This window comes from Podarcis erhardii (genome assembly GCF_964252035.2).
Source record: "Podarcis erhardii genome assembly, chromosome: 13".
In the NCBI taxonomy this organism is placed as follows: Eukaryota; Metazoa; Chordata; class Lepidosauria; order Squamata; family Lacertidae; genus Podarcis; species Podarcis erhardii.
The window spans coordinates 11492609-11515593 of NC_138502.1; the positions used below are offsets into that span (position 1 = coordinate 11492609).

General features: G+C 40.7%; 2 protein-coding genes across 2 annotated transcripts; both read left to right on the top strand.

Moving 5' to 3' along the window:
* Positions 1-1665: 1665 nt before the first annotated feature.
* LOC309326574 (vomeronasal type-2 receptor 26-like) lies at positions 1666-7200 on the top strand. The gene is made up of 4 exons (XM_081835420.1): positions 1666-2831; positions 3628-3855; positions 5041-5167; positions 5665-7200. Exons 1-4 carry the CDS (start codon positions 1995-1997, stop codon positions 6564-6566), a joined length of 2094 nt encoding a protein of 697 aa, XP_081691546.1. The 5' UTR covers positions 1666-1994; the 3' UTR covers positions 6567-7200.
* A 647-nt stretch (positions 7201-7847) lies between these two features.
* LOC309328424 (vomeronasal type-2 receptor 26-like) lies at positions 7848-19665 on the top strand (the record flags this gene model as incomplete). Its single annotated transcript, XM_081838425.1, has 7 exons — positions 7848-7945; positions 9543-9680; positions 11204-11495; positions 13169-13873; positions 15662-15889; positions 16236-16362; positions 18514-19665. 7 exons carry the CDS (start codon positions 7848-7850, stop codon positions 19416-19418), a joined length of 2493 nt encoding a protein of 830 aa, XP_081694551.1. The 3' UTR covers positions 19419-19665.
* Positions 19666-22985: the final 3320 nt, after the last annotated feature.

The following is a 22985-nucleotide window of genomic DNA, read 5'->3' on the forward strand; positions in this document are numbered from 1 at the left end:
AGTGCTGTGTGTGAAAAGTCTACATCAACAGAAGCATAGTACCCCAATAAAAAAAAACATGGAAGAGATCTCTTCTGCGCTGCGCAGAACACACCTGATATATTGTGTTCAGTTGTGTTCAGCACAATTTAAGAAGGATACTGACAAGCTACAACATGTGCAGAAGAGGTTGACACATATGATCAAGGGTCTGGAAGCCAAACATTATGAGGAAAAGTTGAGGGGGTTTGGTATGTTTAGCTATGAAATAGGAGACTGAGGGGATATCGCATAACCATTTTCAAATATCTCAAGGGCTGTCACCAGGAATTTGGAGCAAGCTTGTTTTTTCTTGCTCCAGAGGGTAGTACGCGAACCAATGGATTCAAGTTGCAAGAAAGGAGATTCTGTGTAAACATGAGGAAGAACTTGCTGATTATAAGACCTGTTCAGCAGTGGAATGGACAGGGAGTTAACTCCACTGAACTCAATAGGATTAACTATTGTAATTCATATCTGTTCCTTCTGATACTGTTTGCAAATCTCATTCTAGGGTGGTGCCTAAGCTTTACCAGCACATCGTGGCCTTGGCATTTGCAGTCAAGGAGATCAATGAAGACCCTCAAATCTTACCCAATATCACCTTGGGTTTTCACTTGTATGACAGCTATAACAATGCAAGGAGCACATATTTTGCAACACTGCTGCTTTTATCCAGGGTGGAGAAATTTGTTCCAAACTATATATGTGATGTTGAAAATAATCTGGTTGGGGTCATTGGGGGACTTGATTCTGTAATCTCCTTTTATGTGGCAACAGTTTTGGATATCTATAAGATTCCACAGGTAAGACACCCATGTACGATATCTCTCTAAGCTTGCATAGAGAATGAGGCTGAATTCACAGCACCAGTTCAGAGTGTATCACCAGTTCAGGGCGAGGATGAAATTAGGGGCAGAACCATGCACACCACCCTCACCAGCCATTTTTGGATTTGCAGCATTTCCTGCTTAACGAGAAGGGTATCTGAACTGAGTTGCAGGGGAAGCAGGGGAATTGGTAATAGGATAAAAATTCACAAGTATTTCCGAGTACAATAATTATTTGCCTTCACGACACCACACCGAATATGTCAATATTTAGGGGGAAAGAAATTAAACACACTCTGGAGTTATGGCAAATTGCAGATACTGTCCAGTTGTGCAGGAGAACAGCAATAGTATTGAGCAGCTGGTTCCAAAGTGAAATAAATGTTCATAGATGAAGTCTAAGAATTCTTGAAAAAGAAAAGACAGAAATGGCAGTTCTGCTGTGTGTTGGGGTATGTGCTTTGTGAAGACAACAGATGCTCCAGAGAAGAAATCTGACCCAAGTTGCGATTCTGATATGGTTGCATTAAATAATGTCTAACGCAGTGTTAGGCAATCCTTTGCTTAGGACATCGTGTGTCCCTCCATTCAGTTTAACCCTGACAGATTTGGAATTATTATTTTTTTTAAAAAAAGAATATAATAGGGAAAATGCCCCTCTCTGGTCAAAAGAACAAATGTTTAACAAACAGGAATGAGAGATGACCTCAATTTTGAGCCCATCTGCATGTGTGTCTTTTGTATAAATGAGAAAGGGCATGCAACCCCTGGTGGGTGGCAAAGGGCATGTCTGACTGACAGGATTCACCACATAATAATGTATATGAATACAGAGGTACCTCAGGTTAAGAACTTAATTCGTTCCGGAGGTCCGTTCTTAACCTGAAACTGTTCTTAACCTGAAGCACCACTTTAGCTAATGGGGCCTCCCGCTGCTGAAGCACAATTTCTGTTCTCATCCTGAAGCAAAGTTCTTAACCTGAGGTACTATTTCTGGGTTAGCACAGTCTGTAACCTGAAGCGTCTCTAACCTGAAGCGTCTGTAACCCGAGGTACCACTGTAGTTTGAAAGAACTCTGCAAATATTACTTTGTCTCTTCTCTTCCTCCATTTACTTTTTAGCTCATTTATGGCTCTGCTCCAGTGATGAATGATAAAAGCCCAGGGCTTCCCTTCTACCAGATGGCAGCCTCAGAAGCCCTTCAGTATGAGGGAATTCTCTCTTTGCTTCTGCATTTCAGGTGGACGTGGATTGGAGTCATTGCAACAGACAATGACAATGGAGAAAGATTTGTGCAAACCATTTCCCCAATGTTTACCAAGAGTGGTGTCTGCTTTGAATTCATAGAAAGAATCCCCAATTTTAGTTTTCTTTCTGAAATTACTGACATGCTACGACAGGGTGCAACAATAAGTCAGAAAATTTTTATCAGCAAAGCTAACGTAGTGGTTGCCTCTGGGGAATCTTACTCCATGGCAACTTTTATGGTGCTTTCATACATATCAAAACATGATGACGAGACAAAGAATGTAAAAAGTAAAGTATGGATAACAACAGCCCAGGTTGAGTTTGCTTCATTTGTCTTTCAAAGGTACTGGGATTTGGGAATATTCAGTGGCGCTATAGCCTTTGAAGTTCACTTTAGAAACCCACCAGGCTTTCATCAGTATGTTGTGCACAGAAACCCTTCCAGCACATATGAGGACGGTTTTATCAGGGACTTCTGGCAACAGGCCTTTGAATGTGTATTCCCAGAAAACATTGCAGACAAGGCAGAGGGGAATATTTGCACCGGAGAAGAGAAGCTGGAGAACCTTCCCGGATCCCTTTTTGAAATGAGCATGACAGGACACAGTTATAGCATCCATAGTGCTGTCTACGCCATGGCCCATGCTTTACATGCCATGTCCACATCCAGACTCAGGCACAGAGGAATTGCATATGGAGGGAGAGGGAAGAATCCGAATCAACCATTTTGGCAGGTAAAGGCTGAACTTCCACAACTGGCAAAGCCCTGCTACTTACTGTCACTTTTGGGGTTCCCAAAATCCTATCAGCTTGCTCTTTCCTCTCAGAGTTCAAGCATTTGCACTCGTGTACGTGGAAGAAGAACCCAGAATGGAATTTATAATTCTGCAGACAGAGTAGGAGGTGGCACTGATATGATGGTATCCTAGATGATTTCCCCATATATTTTTCTGCTTGCAAATGGCTGTAGAATCTATAGGGAAGGGAAATGATGGTTGTGTCCTTCTTTGAGCAGTTATTGCCCCATGCTTGAGGGGAAAGCATTTGTTATGATGGAAGCTTTGCAACCCAATGAGAAACCATGCCATTCATAGATTGGAAGCAGTGGTAATGGTTGAGAGAGATGTTCAGCACTTCCTCTATCCAATATCAACCAAATCCTTCCTTAGAGCTGGTGGTCACAAACCACTGCCGTGTCTTCTGAGGTGCTCAGGGAGGGAAGGACGGAGAGAGAGAGAGAGAGAGAGAGAGAGAGAGAGAGAGAGAGAGAGAGAAGGAGAGATTGCTGCTTAAACATTTTTAATTTTTGGACAATCAGAGAAAGAATGATTGTAAGGAAGATTGAGAGAGATGCATGTGTGTGAAAGAAAATTGGCTGACTCTCTCCATGCTTGGACCTGAATCCACTGACAGTTGACTGAATCAACCCCACCATTTCCTGTAGGTTCTTCCAACAGGAAAAAAAAATTCTCCGCCCTGCATTAGACTGCAGTCTTTTCCAAACCCCTTTCTTTTCTGCTTTCAATCTAGCTCCATCACTTTCTGAGAAGCATCTCATTTAACAATACAGCAGGAGATGTGGTCTTCATCAACCACAATGGAGAGGCAGCATCTAGCTTGGATATTGTGAATTGGATCATATTCGCCAACCAAAGTCTGCACCGAGTGAGAGTTGGGAGGATAGATCCACAAGCTCCTCCAGACCAATCATTCCTCCTTGATGAAGATGCTATCACATGGCACAGTTGGTTTAACCAGGTAGAGTTGCATTGTTAGCTAATTCAAAAGAGATTCAGTATTGAATAAGCAATCATTATCCACCTGCAGGTCTACTCACTGTTTTTTGAGCCACAAGTTGAGGAGTGGTTTATGACCAAAGCAATGAGGTACCAGATTAAGAGCCAAAATCTTACAGCTAGAAGACACACATGGATTAAAGGCAAATATTTTATTAAGGAGGTTACAAAACAGAAGAACCTTTTTACTACAAAATACAGTTAAGCAAGGCTAACAGTGTAAATATGCCTTAGGGGATCCTAATTCAAATTGAAATACAGTGGTACCTTGGGTTACAGACGCTTCAGGTTACAGACTTTGCTAACCCAGAAATAGTACCTTAGGTTAAGAACTTTGCTTCAGAATGAGAACAGAAATCGTGCAGCAGCGGCGCGACAGCAGTGGGAGGCCCCATTAGCTAAAGTGGTGCTTCAGGTTAAGAACAGTTTTGGGTTAAGAACGGACCTCCAGAACGACTAAGTTCTTAACCCGAGGTACCACTGTAACAAAAAATAGATTATCTCACCCTAATCCCAACCATTCACAGATCCGACTACAAGAGCATCCGTGCAAATGTGGTTTTTGCATCTCACAATTCATCATCTGAATGTGGGTCATTAGGTCAAATACCAGTTTTTCTTTGAAAGGGCGTGGATATAGAAGGGAAGGTTTTCTTCCAGTCAAATGGAGCCTCTGGGTACATTTCCCCAGCACAAGAGGGTATACATGCTCAGAGACCATGAAGCTACAATGTGGATTTGGAACACTTTCCCAGGAAGCAACTGATGGGTCCAAGAATAGATGTACCTACTGGCACCAAAATCAGTTCTAGAGCTGTCTACCAAGTGGAGAAAATACTTAAAAGCAACAATTATAACAAAATAAACAGGGAAACTAGAGTAACTTCAAAGTGTACTTTAATGGACAGAAAAATATTTGCTTAACAGATGGGGCACTGCACATCCTACAGCAATATAGAGGGAACATCACATAATTTCAAACATTAATATTAATAATAAGAAAAGACGAAATGGCTCTTTGTATAGTCATTACATATTACTGAAATGCTGTGTCAGCTTAGTGACATAGAGAAAGGACCAAGAACATAAAGGGTTCCAAATTCATTAGTTTCTTGATGAACCTTCTGCTGTTTCATTTATGGAATAGAGTCAACCTCTTTCTGTCTGTACTGAGAGATGTCTTCCAGGATTCAGCAAGAAAGTGAAGGAGGGACAGCCCCCTTGCTGCTACGATTGCATCCCATGTGCAGAGGGGAAGATTGCAAACCAGGATGGTAAGAGAAATAAATAGTTAAATAGATCCAGACTCAATACTAAGCATTGAAAGGTGCTGTATGGATGGATGACTTAATTTTCAAAAGAGGAGATGATCTACTGTGTGTGAGAGCCCGCATCTTTGTGATCATTGCCCTTCAGATAGTCTAAATATGCTAATCAAATGAGAATGACAATGCATTGAGAGTAGCAAGGTGGTACGTGGTTCAAATCAAATCTAGAAGGGGCTTTTCATTCCTTTTGACTTACACAGGCTACACCCAGGCTAGTGTAATGATACATTCTAAAATCATGAGGAGGAATGGCCCTGGCTCTGCAATTGACAGACCAATATCTCTGAACCGATTAAATGCAGCAATACCATGTTACAGAGCATCAGGCAGTATTAAACTTGTGTTTGAATGTGAACAGAGCTCTTTTCTTCTCAGACAAATAGTCAACATTTCAGGAAGCTGACGTGATATGAACTAAAGGTCATTCCCTTATTTTTTTCCAGATATGAATGACTGTAATAAATGTGCAGACAAAGAATATCCAAGCAAGAACCGGGATGCATGTCTACCCAAGGATATCAGCTTCTTGTCTTATGAAGAACCTTTGGGCATCAGTTTAGCCTGTTTCTCTCTTTCCCTTTCCTTGATCACAGCTCTGGTACTAGGTACATTTATAAAACACCATGACACACCCATTGTCATTGCAAACAACCGAAACCTCACCTATGCTCTCCTCATCTCTCTCCTCCTCTGCTTCCTGTGTGCATTGCTCTTCATTGGCCAGCCTGAGAAGGTGAAGTGCCTCCTCCGACAAACAGCTTTTGGCATCATCTTCTCAACTGCTGTCTCTTGTGTCCTGGCAAAAACCTTCACGGTGGTTTTGGCCTTCATGGCTACAAAACCAGAATCCAGGGTGAGGAAATGGGTGGGGAAAGGACTAGGCCACTCCATTCTCCTTTCCTGCTCCATAGTCCAAGTAGGCATATGTACTGTGTGGCTGGCAACCTCTCCCCCATACCCAGATGTGGACATGCACTCTGTGATGGAAGAAATCATACTTGAATGTAATGAGGGGAGTGTGGCCATGTTTTACTGTGTCCTCATCTATATGAGCTGCCTGGCAACTGTGAGTTTTGTTGTGGCTTTCCTCGCCAGGAAATTACCGGACAGTTTCAACGAAGCCAAGTTTATCACTTTTAGCATGTTGGTCTTCTGCAGTGTTTGGCTGTCCTTTATTCCCTCCTACCTGAGCACCAAGGGAAAATATATGGTAGCTGTGGAGATTTTCTCCATCTTAGCCTCTGGTGGTGGGCTGCTGGGCTGCATCTTTTCCCCCAAATGTTATATAATCATTCTGAGGCCTGAGCTGAACAATAGGGAACAGCTAATAAGGAAGAAAAATTAATGAAATAATAACTGTCCTTTGCTGTATCTTGTGATTTTTTTTCTTTGTGAGCAGTAGAATATTTGCAAACACGTGTTCAGCAGCTACCTTATTTGGTTTTTTCTAGACGTGTTGATTGTTGATAGCCATTCATAAATATAGAATATTGCATTCACGCTGAAGAAAAGTGTGAGCTGGGGATTAACCTCTGATGCTCTGAAAAAGCTGCCTTAATGCTGTATTGTTTTTAACACTTGATTGGAAGCAGCCCAGAGTGGCTGGGGAAACTCAGCCAGAAGGGTGGGGTTTAAATAATAAATTATTATTATTATTATTATTGGGAGACCAAGAAGCTGTCAGCTGCCAGGAATCCTGACAAAGTTAAGTGACATGACTGGAAGAATCAACTTTTCACCCCCAAAACACATAAAAACCCCGAGGGCATGGGGTTTGCCAAAACCTCCCTTTTGTAATTATCTCTGAGGTGGCTATAATTTATGACTGAGATAAGTTTTTATCTTTGCTGGTGGAAATTTACATTCTGTGATTGAGCTGCTTTCTGGCTTTTAATAGAAGGGAAGAGAAGTCGATCATGAATGGGCTGAAGTCAGAATAAAATGTATGCACTAGTTAAAAATGTTTTAAACAGGCTTCCGGTTCCAGCTGCCTTTATGGAGCCAGCTCCCACGATAATGGGAGATCATTGGCAAAGATGAAACAAGGATGATTGAGAGTAATTAACCTTGCAAACTCTCTCCCAGGATAGGGAAAATGGGCTGCACTCGCAGATCATCTCGGTACCTGGCTCCCGCTCCAGCATGGAATGCGGGAGGCAGGGAGCCACTGAGTGCAAAAGGTATCCCTTTATTGTTGGTATCCCTCCTATGACACCATTAAGGAGCAGAGGTTCTTCTGTTCATTTGAGATTATTTTGTTACATAAATAACTCAGCAAACCCACCAAGAATACCAAAAACTTTTTTATGTAGCAAGTGAAGATGAGAGGAAATGGGAATACAGATATGGATTACAATTCCAAGCGGAACTAAATAAAATAAAATGGAATAATTTTTAAAGGGCTTGGAATTCATAACAACTGGGTTGAGTTAACTTTCACTTTATCTCTGGCTGAGCGGAGAAAAATTGGAACTTAAGGACTTGCCAAGGCTTTGCCAGGTTGCCAGATCACTCTTCTGTGGGTAATAATAGCTATGGGGTTTTTTTGCTGGACGGAGAAGGGAGAACCTGGAGATGTGCCAGGGCTTTGGCAGGGAGGCTACTTCTTTTCCTAGACTGAAAAGAAATGGCGAAGAGCAGTGACAGAGCTTTGCTACTACATCCAGAGGTGTTGAAAAAAGAAGAGATTTCTTTAGAACGACATCGAGACAACAATGCCACAAGGCATGATGGGGATCAGGAATAACCAAGATAGACATAAGATTTGGCAAGGACAAAGGGGAATAATTTGGTTAAAATAAATACCACACACAGGAAGAATAAAGGAGAGCTTCACTTACAGATTCATAAATTATTAAATGTGTCAACACGAATTGAAGTTAAAAAGATTGTAGTTTTGGATTAGTGATTATTATTAAGATTGGATTGTAATGAATAACAGTTTGGAAGCAGAATTAAAGGGAATTGTTAAACCATGAAATCTAGAACGTGGGGGGCCACCTAAATTGTGTAACTGGCTATCTGATTGATTGGTATTTGGATTGGTATTGTAATTTGGTATCGTTATAATAAAGCTTACATTGGATTTTTGTAACTGAAAAATAATAAAAAATATTGGAAAAAAGGAGAGGGAATGTTTTAAACAAAGGAGTTCTGTATGCTAAGAAATTTTATTTTCTTCTTTTTATCAGTTAAAGTGTTGCCAAGAAATTGAAAGTAACTTTACCACTTCATGTTTCCTCTGTGGGAAATAAAGGTGTTTAATTTTATAAGAGTTAACTCTGTGAAAATCTCAAGGTGAAGATGGGAGATTTAATGCATATTTATTCACCATTTTATGCATCTCAGCTCTGAGCTCCTTCACTTGCTCATCCAATAATTGCTGCATGATGCCAACACTCAGTGGGGATGTTCAACAGTATTTTTGCTACCCTAGCAGTCTCTGCCTTGAACACTTGTGTCTCTCTCCTTATCAGAGGAGCACATTCCTTCCCACAGTTTCCTACAGATTTCAGTTTCACTTTGAAGCCAGCACTTTCACAAAAGGGATGAAGCGTTAAAAATAATACAAAATGAAAACTTAACAATCAGAACACCTTTCCCTATTAATAATCTTTCTTAGTTGGAAATAATAATAAAATGCTTTTTGTTTTGTTTTCAGCCTGTTAAAAATGACCTCTTCTTAAGCTAGCTGTCACCTCACATACCAAGCGAAATTTCCAATTAGCAGACTGATCACATGTCATAATTTATCACCATCCTTAACCACCACATAGTTCTATCTAACAATGGAGTGTCAACAGTAGATGACTAGCCAACCATCTTTGCTCCCAGAAGTCTTCACTCTCTTGGTCTCCCGTTCAGAATGACTCTGAGAAGACTTTTGCTGAAAAGCAATAAACATGTTTTCTTTAGTAATATTGCAAAGAATCTAGAACACAAGTCAAGCGATTACCTCACCTGTAATTATCCCATTATTCATAATAGCATCCTTCCCATACCCTCAGGACTTATCCTGGCCATATGCAAAGGAAGGTCTCGTTAATAACTATTCAGAGCTGGTTATATAGACACACAGAGACTCATCAGTGTGGTGACCCCTTTTTATATATTGTACTATTCTGGCTTTGCATCATCTGAGGGAGTGACCATTCAAGTCAGGCTTTGCTACTCAGGATCATTTGAATAGCAATGGCAGAATAGTTTTTTTTTGCCAGAAATAAAGAATCCCTTGCAAGATGGTAGTATTTTTATTGCAGGTGGTATTACTGCCGCTACAGGGTTTGTGCAAGTTTCTTCCTCTTCCTCTGTGTTCTGTCAGAGAGCCGGTCCGTATTCTTCACAAATATTACCAGGCAGGTGACCTCATCGTTGCTGGTATTATTTCTCAGATCTATATCTTTTCAGACACCATGACCTTTGAAAAATACCCAGCTCAGGAACTTTCAGATGACCATATGTAAGTAGTTGAATTTTCAAAAGCCATATTCTAAAATGATGCTATTCACAGCAAACCTTGTCCTTGGAGTTGGACTTCCACTGGATATACCCAGTGGGCTGGCTAATTATTGGAGTTTCAGTGGTTCTACCAGTTCATTTAATCTACCCCCATTTGATCTTGTGTTTACGCATGTAGTTCTAATATTTGTCTGCACATGGCCATCCTGTTTTGCTATGAGACACCATGCGTAAGTAATGAATTCATGCAGCATGGGAGTTTAACAAGCCATTTTTATTTCTCTTCCATTTTTGATGTTGCTGGCAGATTTAAAATGGTTTGACTGCAATATGAAGTCACATTTTGAATGGCACCTTTAAAAAAGAAATCTTACGATTCACTTGGGGTTCTGATTTTTTTTTAAAAAAAAAAAACCCTATATTGATTAAGCCTGTAAAACAAAAATATAAGAATTCAGAACAAAATAGGTATTTTTTCCAAGACATCTTAACATAAAGTGTGATTTTAATTCAAAGGGCACGGCATACATCCAGTACATGAAGCCATATGGATGTTCCTTGTTCACCCCCCTCTAGTCTACAGGATTATTCTACAGGACAGTTTCACCCTAGTATTCTGCCTGACAAGATGGCTTTTCTAAAGATATGTCTATCACTGCTGAATTTTCATGATGATTTTTTAGGATAAATGCAACATGATGTGATCATGCAGAAAATTGAATTAGGAAAAAAGAAATGACAGATTCATTCATCACTAACACACAAATACACACAAAGAGAAACCATGAAGGAGTTGCTAGGGCTGTGCAGCAGATTCAGACAGTGCGTGAATCTTGAAATGAATCAGGCAAATTTGGGTGGACCTGGACTTTGACTGAGTTAGGTGGAAGCAGCCCCAGACTGCCCCAGGTTGGGTCTGGCCTCTAGGAAGCCTCTGGGACAGTCAGAGTCAAGGTGACAGGTGCCTTGCCCAACAAACCCTATCATAGAATATGATTTTGAGAACAGCAGCAGCAGCAGCTGGTAACAGAGGAGTTCAGGGATACAGTATATTTTTTAAAAAAAAATAGTTTCTCAATTGATCCTTTTACATGATTTTGTATGTTTTCAGTATTTTATGTATTTTGACTGGCTGTTATTTTTATTGATTATAGATTGGTATTTCTTTATTGTGATTGATGTGCAAACTGTATCTATTATTGACTGAAGTTTAATTTTACTTTTTCCTATTAGATTCCGACGGATTGTTGAATGTTGCTTTGTTTGATATAAATTGTTTATTTTAAAGTTATTGTGACTTTTATATTGGATCAGATTGTTACTATTAATGTTTGATGTTTTATTATGTTTTCATGTGTTGGAAGCTGCCCAGAGTGACTGGGGCAATCCAGACAGATAGGCGGACTGTGGAGTATAAATTATTATTATTATTATTATTATTATTATTATTATTATTATTATTATTTACCCCAGCTCTAATCTTATGACAATATATTGTGGTGCACCCTTCAACTCTCAATACAGGATGCTGACTCAGCTCTATCAACACATCCTGGCCTTGGCATTTGCTGTAAAAGAGATTAATGGAAATCCCTGGGTCTTGCCCAATGCTACTCTCGGATTCCACATGTATAACAGCCATTTTAGTGAAAAGTGGACCTTTCAAGCTTCAATAGAACTTCTCTCAAGAAGGGCCAAATTCATCCCTAACTACAAGTGTGATGCTGAAAATACTCCAGTTGCAGTCATTGGAGGACCAAACTCTTATATTGGACCTCAAATGGCACCCATCCTGTGTACCTACAAGATACCACAAGTAAGATTTATATGTGGAAGATAAATACACATGTTTAAGAAAAATTTTGAACTTCTCTTGCATTTCAGACATTATGCTATTGTGCTACATTTTGTCTTCTAATATTCCTGTTTAATACGTAAAGCCAAAGATACAAATTGTAGAGTGAATCCATATGCTTTCAGGACACCAAAAGAGTGATTTCAATTCTACAGTCACTTTTACAGATTCAACAGAAATTATGGTCATGCTTGTCCTAGACTATATCCGTTTTACAAGAAGGTGTTTGAATGTGTCTCTTTCCCAACATTTTGAACATAGTAAAGTGCTTTTGGTACAATCACTCTAGCATTCTCTCTGACAAACTAATTGTTTGTCCATGCAATCTACAGTAACTTCAATAGGTTCACACATGTGCTAATGATACTTTTACAATTTTTTGTATACATCACAAATCCATAGTGAGGGTGGAGAAGAGGATCTAGCTGGTGGTTCACACCTTGAGTTTCCCCATTCCATAGACCACCTTCATAGGGACAGAGGTGCCCATCTGTCACCTGATATTTATCTTGTGGTTTCAAGCAGCTTCTTCAACTTTCCCATCCCTGATATAGTCTATAATGTGAAACCTTGGAAATGAGCTTATGGCTTGTCCAAGATGGCATGTTGGGCCAATATCCAAGGCCCGGTAGAACAGAGGTTTCCTGCTACAGAACTGTAGTGTGCAAAGTGAGAGTTTAACACAATTTAATCTATTAAAACCCATAGCTATACTCCATTCCAAGATATGTACCAAGCTAATTTGAATCTAAAGAGAATTCCCAACATATGAATTCCCCTCATATGAAATGTGTGTACTTTAAGCTTGGTGGGTATAAGAATAAGTAGGTGTGCCTTCAGTGTATTCTGTATTGTTTCAAGGAAAGGTTAGAGAATGTCTTCCATAGCTGATTCTATGATCTTAATTTCACTGAGAAAACTTTGAGGCAAGTATGTCATAGACCAGATTCCTGATGATGAGAGGATGACACAAGGCACTTTAAAAAAAAAATAAAAATTTATTAAATTTCCAATTAACAGAACAATCATATCACATTAGTTTCAAATTATACCAATACATAATAAACTCCAAAAATTTCCAAATATTTAGCCTAATTTTGTTGGGGGTACCCATGTTTCGAGCTCAGAAAGGGTCCAATCTGCGGCAAAAGCACATTTGCAGACTTCCATACCATACTTGGTTTTGTCACAATGAATAGGCACCAGAACATCAGTAGAAAGGCTGGCCAGAACAAAAGCACTCAGCTATTTTATCCCGATGGCTATCAGCCTGTTTAGCTTTATCACAAATTTCCAACAAGTGATCCACCATGTTGAGTAAACTTATTGTATTGCCTCCTGCTTATAAGGCATATTTTCTAACCCTGTGTCACATTTGTAAATTCATATTAGGAGTGGATATAAGCTAATATAATCATATTTTTCCAAATACAAACCAAATCTCTCTCTCTCTCATATTCTTTTAACATTTTTGAAATATTATTTAGCTCATATATGGCTCTGCTCCAGTCATTAATAAAAAAACTGAAGGGATTTTCTTCTACCAAATGTTCCCAAATGTGAACCACCTATACAAAGGGATTCTCCAATTACTGTTGCATTTTGCATGGACATGGATTGGGATGCTTTCTCAGGATGATGACACTATAGAGAAGTTTAAAGAGGACATGTTCCCATTGTTTTCCAAAAGGGGCATCTGCTTTGACTTCATGGAGAAATTCCCCAAACAAACTTCTTCCAGTGATTTTGGTGACATGCTAGAAGAGGGCTTGATATCTATCAAAGTTGTTATGGAAAGCACTGCCAAAGTTGTGGTTGTATATGGAGAAATTCAGAGTATAATGGCAATGAGATCAATGCACCAGCTTTTACAGTTTGCAAATATATCAATGAACATCCAGACAAAAGTCTGGATTATGACAGCTCAGATGGATTTCACATCATTTCCGATCCAAAGAAGTTCAGACATAAATTTCCTCCATGGTGCTATATCTCTTGCAATTCACTCAAAGGAGGTGTCAGGATTCCATAAATTTATTCAGCATAGGAACCCTTACTCAGAAAACAATGATGGTTTCATAAAGGACTTCTGGGAGGAATCATTCAGCTGTACATACCCCAATTCTTTTGTAGACAAAATGAACAAGAAAGTCTGCACTGGGGAGGAGAAGCTAGAGACCCTTCCCACATCTGTTTTAGAAATGTCTATGACAGGAAATAGCTACAGCATCTACAATGCGGTCTATGCAGTGGCACATGCATTCAATACAAGGCATTCAGCCCAAGTCAAACACAGAGCAATGGCAGATGGAGTAAGACTGGACCAACAACCATGGCAGGTAATGTCCTGCTCACACTTTTAAAGATTGGGGTATGCTCCCATATTTGTAGGTGCAACCAGTGGGGTACGAAGGGGGGCAGGGGGAGCGGGTCACCCCGGGTGCCACCAAGGGGGGTGACAAGATGGGCCACTGCCTCCCCCCAGCTGTGAGGTAGCGAGGGGCACATGTACAGTCAGTATGGGTGCACTCGCTGATTCAACTATTTGCTGATTTATGACAAGCAGAGATAGGTGAGACTTAGAAAGCTCTTTTCAGTTTAACTCAAAATTTCTCTGTGGTAGAACAAAGGAGGAAAGACCTGATGTGAGAGCAAGGGAAAAGTATCATTTCCTTTCTCTAATTCCTGTCAGTTGTATCCCCTTGTATTCCTGGGAGTTGAGTGAACACATTGAGGGAGCAAACACAGAACAAGAATGCCACATCCTATGAAGAACCAGCTTCTCGCCCCTCCTTTGATGAGTTTCACTTCAAAATTGATCCAACAGGCCAATGGCCCATCAAAATTATGACGATGATTATTCATTTCATTTCTGTACCACAACCGGGAATTCCCAGACATTTACTCTTTTGTGAGTCCTACATGCCCATCTGGGGGGAATTTTATATGGGCTGCTGCTCCATGGCACTGTCTCACTTCTATTCCTGCTTCTTAGGGGCAGCAACCCCGGACATTTTGCCACCTCCAACAATAAAGTTAGACCCAGCACTATTTTATTTTGTGTTTTGTTTTGTTTTGTTTTGTTTTGTTTTGTTTTGTTTTGTTTTGTTTTGTTTTGTTTTGTTTTGTTTTGTTTTGTTTTTGCACCATGGCCTTCTTTGCCACCTAACATTTCCCTTCCACCAACCATGCTTTAGCAGATTGTTGATCTTCCCATCAGCTGCTTGTGACATCGGCGCTGGTTCTTTTTCTACAGCCATTCCAGATTAACCTAGCAATGGTATCTATGTGCCTGCATTTAAACTATCTCTTCAAGTCTAAAAACCAGGAGGAAAACTCAAAGTTTCCTCTCCTCGTTTTAGTGAGCACCTTTTCATTTTAGTGATTATGGGGTAAGTGGGTAGGTGTGGATTCTTCAATTTTTTCTAGGGGAGGAATTACTGGAAACACAGAGGAGAAAGCACATTTTCATAGTTGCCACAACATCCCTCCTGCCCTGTGCTGTATTTGGAACAAGGGAGCGGGTGGCGCTGTGGTCTAAACCACTGATCCTCTTGGGTTTCCCAATTGTAAGGTCGACAGTTCAAATCCATGCAACGGGTGAGCTCCCATTGCTCAGTCCCAGCTCCTGCCAGCCTAGCAGTTCAAAAGCATACCAATGCAAGTAGATAAATAGGTACTGCTGTGGCAGGAAGGTAAACAGCATTTCCATGTGCTGTAGCACGGTGTCCCATTGCGCCAGAAGTGGTTTAGTCACGCTGTCCACATGACCCAAAAAGCTGTCAGTGGACAAAGACCGGCTCCCTCGGTCTAAAGCGAGATGAGCGAGATGAGATAAAACTTGAGATGAGTCAAGTTTTACTTAACCATCCAGCTGTCCTTTACCTTTACTTGGGACAGGCATATGTCATAATCAAGCACTATCTCAGGGGCATTGTGGGAAATAAATACATCTCCTGTCATTTTAGTTCGTTTACTATAATTTCTACCAGGATTAGCCTACATACATCCTTTCAAGGAAACATAATCCAAAATATTCATGTCTGATAGATTATAACCTTGATGTGTATTTCCATCCTTTGCAACTTTTAAGTACAGTCTCCTATTTTTTCACCCTCATAAATTAGCTCCACCATGTTCTCAGAAGTATTTCTTTTAACAACAGCGTGGAGGAAACAGTTTCCTTCGATCAAAATGGAGAATTGCTTGCTGGATTTGACATTATAAACTGGATCACATTTCCAAACCACTCCTTCCTCAGGGTCAAAGTTGGAAAGATTGAACCCATGGTTCACCAGGACAATGTCTTCATCATTGATGAGGATGTCATCTTATGGCCCAACCAGTTTAAACAGGTAGTGACTGTGCACATTTTGGGATCTATTGAATAATTTCCTCAATGTTCAAAAAGTCACATTGTCTCCAGATTTTAAAGTGGATGTTAGAATGCTGGAGACAAATGTACAGAATTCAAGCAACACTGTCATAATGCAAATTTTGTCTCATGTTTTCTTAATGTGGGTAAAGGACTCCAGTTATAGGGACGTTCACCACATAAACACGATGTGCACTCAAGAATTCATTATATTTCCTTATGACAGTATCAAGCCATTCGTTCACTGCAGAGAATTAATAATGAAATAAAAGCTCCACAACCTATTTTTGATTTTTTTAAAAAACTACTTTATCATTTATTAACAGATATGCCCCATTTCCATATGCAATGATCACTGCAGTTCAGGTTATAGAAGAGCTAAAAAAGAAGGGAAGGCATTTTGCTGCTATGATTGCTTTCCATGTCCAGAAGGGAAGATTTCAAACCAGAAAGGTAAGGAATGTTGTATGTAGATGTGTTCTGTTTAACAGTTGCCACCTATTTAACAGATGGATACTATGTGGGTGGTGCTGTGGGTTAAACCACAGAGCCTAGGACTTGCTGATCAGAAGGTCGGCAGTTTGAATCCCTGCAACGGGGTGAGCTCCTGTTGCTCGGCCTGCTCCTTCCAACCTAGCAGTTCAAAACACATCAAAGTGCAAGTAGATAAATAGGTACCGCTCCGGCGGGAAGGTAAACAGCGTTTCCATGTGCTGCTCTGGTTCGCCAGAAGCAGCTTAGTCATGCTATCCACATGACCTGGAAGCTGTGCCCCGGCTCCCTTGGCCAATAAAGCAAGATGAGCACCGCAACCCCAGAGTCGATCACGACTGGACCTAATGGTCAGGGGTCCCTTTACCTTACTATTTATTTTATAAATATATCAGCTACAATCCAGCTTGCTCCCATCAGCATTTTAAATGCTTAAACTAATTGCTCTAACATTCAAAATTGTGAAATGTTAGCACACACAAAGCATATGTAAACGGATAATGGCAAGAACCATAGAACTGTGTGGTGTCATACACTGTGGCAGTTATGGCAGTTAGCTGAACGGTCTTAACAGTTAGAACAGGGTTGTTGTGTGCTGCTGCTGTCTGCCTAAGAGTTATCTGAAGAAGTGTGCATGCACACAAAATCTTATACCCAGAACAAACTTAGTTGGTTTCTAAGGTGCTACTGGACAAATTTCTTATTATCTTATTTTACATAGATCAAACTGTTACAGTCTGTAACAGTTTAACCTATGTAAAAGCTATTAGCAATTTAAGTAGTTCCTACTGGCATTGAACATAATAATCTGCAACTGCAAGAATACCAAGTCAAAGTTATTTGTTCTTTAAACTTTATATGGAGAGTGTCTTGTGTAGTTTTTATAGGAGGGAAAGTAGAAATAATAAAAGGGTCAAACAATCCAGGGCTGTCTTCCATATATTTCACATGAGGTAACTTGGGTGACTGAAGAGAATATCAGACAAATACATAGATGATAAGAATATTAGTGGGTTGGATCAGTTGAAACAAAAAGACTGTGCAAGCTCCAGTCCCGAACACACAAATCACGATGTGTGACACCTTCAGCCACTAGCAGGATGGCTGAGATTTGTTTATATTTCTGGATTTCTTGGGACCCATGAGAAAGAAAAATTTCTATTATAATTACAGTGATACCTCAGGTTAAGTACTTAATTGGTTCGGGGAGTCCGTTCTTAACCTGAAGTGCACTTTCCCATTGAAAGTAATGGAAAAGTGGATTGATCCGTTCCAGACAATAAAAAACACCCCCTAAAACAACAATTTAAGACGAATTTTAGTGTCTAACAAGACCATTGATCCATAAAATGAAGGCAATAATCAATGTACTGTACTATAAAATAAATAAGACAGTATTGTAGATGAAAAAAATTTAAAAAAAATTTTCTTACATGCACTGATGATAGTCATTGTTTGGATGGGGGCTTTTATCCATTTCTGAAGTCACACAATCAACCAGTGGCTGAATTGGGCTCCACATGATCCCCAAAACAATGGCAGAAGGCAGAGTCCCCCAGACGTCCCCCAAACGAAGGAACAAAGCAGAGACAAAGGCACAGGGCAGACTCACGTAAAAAAATCCCAAACCTGGTTAGGTGCTACACCTGGGGGTGGGGCAAGGGTTGGTAAAGGACTTTTCGGCCCAGACTCATCTTTCTTTTCTTAACAGCTTCACTGTTCTTGGTCTTCGTTAGGTAAGTGCTTCTTACCTAACTTTGGGGCTGGGATGCAACCCCCTGGGCATCCTCCTGATATCAGGGCCTGGCTCCGGGGATTTGCAGAGGCCTCAGAGAGCTCCTGCTGCTGGAGCCCAGTCACTGAGGCTCTGTAGGCCCTGCAGATGTCTGGGCTTGGCTCTGGGCAGTGGTGAGGCCTCCAAGAGCTTGGGAAACTTACTTCCGGGTTAAAAACATTTGTAACCCAAAAAACCATAACTCAAGGCATTCATAACCAGAGGTACCACTGTACTACAAAATTAACATTTGATATTTCAAGTTCACTGCCCACATTCAGGAACAGAATGCCATACTTAAATATCATATTATATCTATTTTTCATATTTGATTTCAGACATGGATGACTGTTTTCAATGTTCAGAAGATCATTATCCAAACGTTGGCCAAGATGGATGCCTCCCAAAACACATAAGCTTCCTGACTTACGATGAGCCTCTGGGGATTATATTGACCACATTTGCAGTGTTTTTTTCTTTAATCACAACTTTGGTTCTTGGAATATTCCTCAAGCACCAGGACACTCCCATAGTCAAAGCCAATAATCGGAACCTCACCTATGTTCTCCTGTCCTCTCTCCTCCTCTCGTTTCTTTGTGCTTTGCTATTTATTGGCAAACCAGATGAAGTGACATGTCTCCTACGACAAACTACTTTTGGTGCAATTTTCTCAGTGGCAGTATCCTGTGTATTAGCCAAAACCACAATAGTAGTTCTAGCTTTCATGGCTATCAAGCCAGGCTCTAGGATGAGGAGATGGGTGGGGAAACAAGTGGCAACCTTTATTGTTCTTTCCAGCTTCCTTGTTCAGACGGTTTTTATTACTGTGTGGCTGGCAACCTGTCCTCCATTCCCAGATGTTGACATGCACTCAATCAATGAAAAAATTGTACTAGAATGCAATGAAGGGTCAAATACCATGTTTTACTCTGTTTTGAGCTTCATGGGTTTCCTGGCCATTGCCAGCTTAACTTTGGCTTTCCTAGCTAGGAAGTTGCCCGATAGTTTTAATGAAGCCAAGTTTATCACTTTCAGCATGTTGGTCTTCTGCAGTGTGTGGTTGTCTTTTGTCCCAACTTACTTGAGCACAAAAGGGAAACACATGGTGGCTGTGGAGATCTTCTCCATCTTGGCCTCTAGTGGTGGCTTACTGTGCTGCATCTTTTTCCCAAAATGCTTTGTCATTTTGCTGAGGCCAGAACTGAACAGCAGGGGACAACTAACAAGAAGAAATAAAGAATAATCAAGTACCTCATCAAGTCAACCAACACACCTGTAATTAAATCTTATTGATTTCAATTGCATCAAAATAATTGATGATTGACAGATACATTCCAATTCACAAATGATGTTTCTTGAGTTGCAACGAGTGATATAAATATGCAGTTCTCAACACACTGGGTGATAACCATTGTTATTCATACTCAGAGTGCATCCACATAAATATAATCCATAACTTCCTTGAATTTAATGGGCATGCTCTGAGTATGACTTGGCTATATATATATATATTGTCAGGGGTTCAGGAGCAGAGACACAGGAGATGTGACAGTGGTCAGAGAGATTCCACGAGTCTCTCCAGCAATCGGAAGATTCACAGAGAGGAGCGCCGATGGCCAGGGCAAGGGGGGTGCCAAGGGGGAAACCCCAGAAGGAAGGGGCCAGCGGGGACTCCCTGAGCAGCAGTTGGAAATCAGGACCAGCTTCCCCACCAGAGCGCAGTGGGGGGGAGGAGTCCCAGGCATCGGGACCAGTGTTCTCACCACCAGAGAGAGGAGATGAGTCAGGATTGACCACGCCTCCATCGGAGAGTGGGGAAACGGTCAAGAGGAAAGTCACCGGCTGGGCGCGCGCGCCAAGTTCAAATGTACAGGCGAGCGGCACAGCAGGTAGCCCGGAGAGGGAGCCAGGTCCTAAAGCCCGCCGGAAGGAAGGGCAAGACTCAGGGGGGTCAGCGTCAGAAGAATCCAGGAAGGAGGAAACCCCAGGGGGCAGAAGGACCCAGAGGAGGAAGGAACAGCGCAGGAGGTGGAGCCGGGCTAGGATCTTAAACTGGTGCGTAAGGGGTAGTGACTCAGAGGGGACTTCGCCGATCTAGAGCCAAGACGTAGGGCTGCACGCTCTGGGGTTTGAAATGGAAACTAAACTTCAATAAAGACTTTTGTACATTACATCAACCGGGCGTTGGTCCTCTGTGAGCTGGGACCTAGAGGCAGCTCTGACATATATATATATTATTTATTCAAATTTTAAAGGTTACAAAAAGAAACAAAAAAGAAAACAAAACAGTACATAAAAGCGAGTCACATTCAAGAAGAAGTAAAAAAGCAAAAACAGATAAAAAAGGAGAAAATAAAATAAAAATACCTACAAGAAAAAAGAACAAGTCAAACCTTTGCATATTTTTCTTTCTTTAACTTATTTCCTTGACCTCCTCACACCTCCCCTCTTTGTATTCTAGTTCAGATAGGTCTTTCAGCAAATACTTCATCTTTGTTTTTATCCTAATAATTTATCTTAATATACTGTAATTTTTCATTCTCTCTTTCACCAATTATCCATCAATTTTTACTTTATTTAATCTTATTTCTCATTAAAACTAATATATTTGAACTTATTCTCTTAAGACGTTTCCCCTAGGGTCATAAAAATTTCATTCCACAATTTTTCCATCCCTCATTAAAAATTTCTTTAAAAAAAATAATCTCAATATATACACTTTAAATTCCCAATTTTCTTCCACCATCTCCCCTCCCCGGTCTCGGCCCCTACCAACAGTTCCATCAACCTCCAACAGTCCATCAACCTGGAGATCTTAAATCCGAGGCTCATCATGTCCCATCTGCCGATCTTCTTGGTAGTCTTTGGTACTAAAAAGCAATTCTCGGGGGGTGGGGGCTCCAACCCGACGATGGTCATATTCCTTCTTAACAGGTCTGCCAGATTTCCATAGTTAAAGGTAGGGCCCATAAAATATTCCAAATCTTGTTTCACACTTCTTCCAAGTCCAAAGGCCCCCAAAACTCCGATCTCCTCCTGGCTCAAATTTATATCCCAAAAGTCATTTGATCCCCACATAAGATGATCTCTCCACCTTTCATTTTTCAAATCATGCCAGGCTCCCATCTTCAAAAACTGGCTTCTCCAGTTCTCCAGGCATGTATCTGAAGAAGTGTGCATGCACACGAAAGCTCATACCTAGAACTAACTCAGTTGGTCTTTAAGGTGCTACTGGAAGGAATTTTTTTATTTTGTTTTGACCATGGCAGACCAACACGGCTACCTATCTGTAACTGGCTTCTCCTAGTTACAGCCATATATGGCCTCAACGTATAGTCCTCCATTTGCCTCTGTAGGGTTAAGGCTCCCCCTTGTTTATGCTCCACAACAGCAACTTTCTCCTTCTCTGGTTCCTCAGATTGTTCAATTGAAAAAGATTCCTGTGCCGGATTCTTATCAACTTCTATGCTGATGCCCACTTTTGTTCCCAAAATACCATGCAGCTTTCCCAACAGATAAAATGTCCTATTCAGTAGAGACGCTACTTCTTTCTCAACCAACATTCTTGAAATGTTCAAAGTCAAAGCTGGTTTCTCAGAGCCTTTATCTTTAGAACCAATTTCCCAGCTGCATTCTTGTAACAATGTCCCAAAACTCCCTCTAGAGGGAAACAGTCTCCATTTATCAATCCTTTCCAGCACAGTCCCAAAAGTAAATTAGTAACAATTCCAATTACCTTTCCTTCTTTTTAAACGCAGAAGCGGACAATGGAAACAATGTCTTTCTTTTATATCTTGACAGCTAGCTGTCAAATTTGTCTGTTCACAAATTTGTCTCGCAGACTGCTCCCAGGTTCAGAGACGTGGCACTTCGATTCCTAAATTTTCACCTTCTCCTGCAGGCTTCCCCTGCTTCCAAAGGAGATATTAGTAATAGTTTCAATCAGTGGAGTTTTAATCCTTTACGTAGAGCTTTCCAAAACCTTAGTTAACAACTTCTTTGCTTCAATCTATTTACAGAAAGGGGAGGTGGACTCCCTGTTTAAACCTTTCCCGTTCAATGCCAAATTAAACTATTTTAAAAGTCCAATTTCCCGTTCTACTCACGGGTTGTTGTTTGAAATCCAATTGTTCACAGGAAAAAAGTCAGCGCTCTCCAGCAATGGCTGTGCGGCTTCACTCCGTAAAAATAGCGGTCGATTCAAAACACCGCATTGCTCACCCCATGTCACTTCCAATCCCCGAAAAAGGGTTTCCCTGCGAGTAGGGGAGGCGCTCCTGGTGTCAGCAAAATGCCACATTCCCAGGCTTCCTCCGCCTGGGATTTTTTTAATATATATATAAATATTTATTAAAGTTTTTGAATAAAAATACACAAATAATAAACAGTCTTACTTCCAACACAACGTAGTTTCATCAATTCTTTGGACTCCCTCATGTCTCCCGCTCCCATTTACATCGTAAAAGGTTTTTCCAAGCAAATTATCAACTTGTTTACGGTCTTATATCCACTCATTTAAATATAATCTAGCAATTCTCCAAAAAAATTATGTTTTCTTTAATCTCACTTATCATCGAATTCAAATCTAGTTTAGTGGTGGCCAATTTTTATAATCTAGCATCCTTCTTAACATTCAACCAAGTTACAATGATCAAGTGTAGTATCCGCCTGGGATTTTTGAAGGGTCTCCACCTTCGCCGCGGCGGCAAGACCCGATTTTCGCGGAGCGGGTTCCTCTCAGTCAGAGGAGCTCCGCCATTGCCGATGGCGCTAACCCGGAAGTTCTGAGTATAACTTGGCTTAGACATCA